General features: G+C 37.5%; 1 protein-coding gene across 1 annotated transcript; it reads left to right on the top strand.

The window, feature by feature from the left end:
* The first annotated feature begins 3,563 nt into the window (after positions 1-3,563).
* On the top strand, positions 3,564-4,607 carry LOC107793519 (uncharacterized). The gene is made up of 2 exons (XM_075228906.1): positions 3,564-4,018; positions 4,073-4,607. The coding sequence occupies exons 1-2, from the start codon at positions 3,564-3,566 to the stop codon at positions 4,605-4,607; spliced, it is 990 nt and encodes a 329-aa protein (XP_075085007.1).
* Positions 4,608-4,835: the final 228 nt, after the last annotated feature.

The raw sequence follows: 4,835 nt of genomic DNA, 5'->3' as shown, positions 1-4,835 counted from the left end.
AGGCCTTTCCTTCGATTTTCCAACTCTAAACGGCTCGAATCAAGCCAAAATAATATCATTGTATAAATATAACTATAAGAAATTAATTTAAATAATAAAATAATGATCTTAGCTAAGAATTGAATAATCACTCCAAAAAGTCTACCCGAGCCCACATCTTGGAACCCGACCAAATTTAAAAAATTCGAAAACCCATTCGATATCGAGTGCAACCAAACAAGAATTACACAAATCTGATACCAAAATCTCGCTCAAATCCCCAAAATTCAGCCTAAGAAGTTTCCTCCAATTTCTCCCAAATCTTTCAACCCAAATCCCTAATTAAAAGGTATAATTAAGAGTAGATACACGGGAATTAATTAAAAATGAGTCAAAAATCCTTAACCCAACACTTCCACATAAAATCTCTCAAAATCGCTCCTCAATCCGAGCTCTCCAAGTCCCAAAATAAAAAATGAAATGAAATCCTCGATGTTTCCACTTTTCTGCCCAGTTATATCGCACCTGCGACTATATTGCCGCATATGCGGCTGCGCACCTGCGGAAAATCATCGCAGGTGCGGCCCTCACTTAGGCTCAGAAATCTTGCTTCTGCGAACACCCTAAGTGCACCTGTGTTTGTGCTTCAGCGTATGAAATGTCGCACTTACGACCACTGGCGCTTCTGTGACCACAGCCGGGCAAGGCCAGCTTCGCCTCTGCGATTCAAAGCTCGCTTATGTGAGTCCACACATGCGGCCAAACCCTCCACAGGTGCGGTGACACCAGAACTGGGAGCTTCAACATTTGCACATGTCTAAATTTTATTCCGATATCAATCTAAATCACACCCGGGCCTCCCAGGACCCCGTCAGAATATACCAACAAGTTCCAAAATACATAACAGACCGACTCGAGGCCAAAAATCACATCAAACAACATCAAAAATACGAATCTTGCCCCAATTTATGCCTAATGAACTTATAAACTTCCAATTTCCAAACCCGACGGCGATTCATACCAAAACAACTCTGATTGATACTAAATTTTGCACACAAGTCATAATTGACATTACGGACCTACTACAACTTCGAGAATCGAAATCTCACCCCGATATCAAAAAGTCTACTCTCGGTCAAACATTCCAAAATCTTCCAACTTTTCAACTTTCGCCAATTAACGCCGAAATGACCTACGAACCTCCAAATTCAACATCTAAACATGCTCCTAAGACTCAAATCACCATACGGAGCTAGTGGAACTGCCAAAACTTTATTCCAGAGTCGTCTTCATATAAGTCAAACTACAACTAACTCCTACAACCTAAACTTCTAATTTAGGGACGATGTATCCCATTATATTCCGAAACTCTCCCGAACCTGATACCAAGCGCACCGGCAAGTCACATAACCACAAAATAAAATAGAGGGAGCAATAAATAAGGGATCGAGGCTAATATTCTCAAAATGATCGGTTGAGACGTTACAATGTTGGTCCAAACTATCTATGGGAAGCCAAACGCCAATGAAACTGATGGACTCATATTGATCAGGAAATATGCTATTTGAACTGCTTCACCCCAGAATAACTTAGGCAGTTTAACCATCCTAAGCATGAATCTCACCTTCTTAATAATGGTGCGGTTCATCCTTTCGGCTATGCCATTGTGCCGTGGGGGTTCCAGGAGCTATCTTTTCATGTTAGATTCTATGACTTGAACAATACTCTTAAAATGATCTTGAAGTGTACTCACCTCCATTGACACTTCAGAGACGATTTAGCTTTTGTCATATCTCCCTTTCTACTAGAGCATAAAACTTATGAAAAATTTGAAACACCTGATCTTTGGTTTTTAAGGTAGACACCCATAATTTTTGTGAAGCATCCTCAATAAAAGTAACAAAATATTTATTACTGCCAATCGATTCTATTTCTATTGGATCACAAACATCAGAATATACCAAATCAAATATTTTATTTCAGATGATGTTTGAAACGAGACTCTATGCTACTTAACAGAAACTCTTAAGAAAATATGAAAGTAGTTAAAGACAGAAAAGAAAGCTAATATATTAAACAAAATTCCTATGTGGATGACGGAATCATATCTACACTTCTTGGTAGTTTGAACTCCATTTCTATTTCAAAGGCTATGCATTATACCTAATCAAAGTATTATTTTGGATAGTTGAAATTGATCTTAAGAGCCTTGACTGAGCGGGTGACCATTTTCACTTAAGTTTAGACGAGAATGCACATTAAACCTTAATACTTATGAAACTTACTTAAACAGTGAGTTAAACTATGCTTCTAAGGAACTTTATTTTAATTAAATTCTATATTTAACTTTATTTTTTTCCTTTTAATCTCTATCTTTACAACATCTATGCAAGAGAAACTAAATGAACTCAATACTTGAATATTGGAACAAGTTAAAGATGGAGATAACAATTACAAATCTAACCTACATGAATCTTAACCAAAAAAAACTCTAAAGCTATTTTCTCCAAATAACTAGATTCATACATGTGTAAAGGAGGCAAGCTAATAATTCACAAATATAACTGGAAGAGCTGGGCAACAATCAGAAACATGCTTTGAACTTAAAAAATTCAGATCTTTTGTAGCATTAACTAATCGAGCTTTGTATTCACGAGATAAGCTAAACTAGTATGCTCAAACAAAGAGAAGACGGTTTCGACATGGTAAAAATAAATAAATTGCAGAAGTGCTGAAAACAATAAACAAAGCTCATAACTTCATGATTTTGCATTCAAGAATATATTTAAGTATTACGTGGTAAAGAAAAGTACCTAGTTCACGACAAACTTTAACAAGGCAACAGAGAAAATTCCGAAATGTTAACAACTCATCGATCTTCTTTCAACAAGAACAACAAACCAGTAGGCGCCTTAGTGCGGAGGAACTGCAAACCGTGAAAACTAACTTTTCGAACCAAGGAAGAACTCTGAAACTTTTGTCTAAAACTTTCCTCGGCAAAGAGAGACTGTTAGGGATGTCTTTATGGGCTCTAGCTGCTCTTTTTTTTGTGATATTTTGTAATGTGTTAAAAACTTTTCAAGATGTGTCTAGTGTGTAAAGATGTGCAGTAAGATGTGTATTTTTTTAATGTCTCCCAAAAGTGAAAGAAAGACTCTTTTTATAAGAGAGGGTGTTGAGACAAAAGGTGTAACTTGAACACTGGGGTAGTTTAGTCTATTCATATATTACCAAATTAATGTATTAGTTAGTTAGTTAATGATACATGTGATTGGTTTGAGGTGGTTAGAGTAGTTAGTAAAGTCTTGTATATATACAACTTCTACAAGTAATGAAAAACAAAGCAATCATTTCTCACTTCTGTTGCATTCATCTTCATGCTTCTCTTCTCTTTTCTCTTCTCCCTCGTTAGTTAGGGTTTCCATCTTTTCTCAAAGCTCCATTTCAGCATGGTATCAGAGCTAGAGCTCTGAATCGAAGCTCGCAAATCGATCCCCTGTCTTCTCCTCTACTTTGTCTTCTTCTCTGCAGTCTCAAACAATTGAGATCTCATTTTTCTGATTCGAAGCCCAAAGTACTCAACAATGGCGATTAATGATTTAGAACATAAAAATGCAACTGTCACAGCTGAAAATGCATCACATGCATCCTCCGATGATGAATTTGAGGAAGGTGTTACAATTGCAGTCACTCACCCTCTATACCTAGCTCCGGGCGACACAAGTGGAATTTCATTGATTTCATTCCAGCTGACTGGCACTGATAATTACTCCTTGTGGTATCGATCTATGCGTATTGCATTACTTCGCCGCAATAAACTAGGTATTGTTGATGGCAGGTGGCCAAAAGAGCGATTTTTTGAGAAGTATTGGTATCAATGGGAACGATGCAATGCAATTGTGTTGTCATGGCTGATGAACTCAGTTGCACCAGCCTTAATCAGTAGTATTGCTTATGCCACTAGTGCACAGAAGGTGTGGACAGATTTACAAGAGAGGTTTGACAAAGTGAATGATACTCGTTGCTACAATTTGCACAAGTAAATTGCTACCCTAAGTCAAGGTACTTCCTCTATCTCTGTCTATTATTCAAGGCTCATGGACTTTTGGGATGAATCTGAGTCTGGTATACCCACTCCTGACTGTGATTCTATTAAGACAAAGGAGTTTATTGTACATCTACGAAAGCAAAAGGTGTATCAGTTTCTAATGGGCTTGAATGACTTTTACTCTCAAGCTCATAGTCAAATACTTATGATGAAGCCACTTTCTTCAGTAAATCAAGCATATGCCATGCTAATGAGTGATGAAAGCCAAAGAGTTGTAGCTGCTTCTGCTGGTATTTTAGGAGCTTCACCTAATGTAAATACACATCCTTATGATTCAACTGCACTATATAGTGCTAAACCTAGTTTCAATCCAAAATTTAGAAAGAACTACAACATTCAGTGTGAGTTTTGCAAAATGAAGGGCCACAGTAAAGAAAACTACTTCAAAATAATAGGTTATCCATCAGATTATAAATTCAAAAAGAAAGGGGGGGGGGGGGTTGGGGCTTATAATGCAATGGTCGAACCTGGATACAATATGCCTATGTACTCCAATCATGCGTCAAACCAGGTTTCTTAGCAAACACCAATGCCTCATTTGCCTGCATATCAAAATCCTCAACAGACCATGACTCAAGGAGTGGAGTATTCTCAAGCCATGAATCAGGCACAAGGTTATTCTATTCCTCAAGCTCTAGTAGGATCCTCCTCTATACAAGTATAAGGACCTTACACAGGTTCCTCTCCACAGGCTCAAGGAAGTGCTTTTCCTTTCACTAAAGAATAGTATGATCAGATAATGCAGATT

This window comes from Nicotiana tabacum, chromosome 13, assembly GCF_000715075.1.
Source record: "Nicotiana tabacum cultivar K326 chromosome 13, ASM71507v2, whole genome shotgun sequence".
In the NCBI taxonomy this organism is placed as follows: Eukaryota; Viridiplantae; Streptophyta; class Magnoliopsida; order Solanales; family Solanaceae; genus Nicotiana; species Nicotiana tabacum.
The sequence above is the reverse complement of the archived record's forward strand: the minus strand, read 5'-3'. Positions and strand labels throughout refer to the sequence as shown.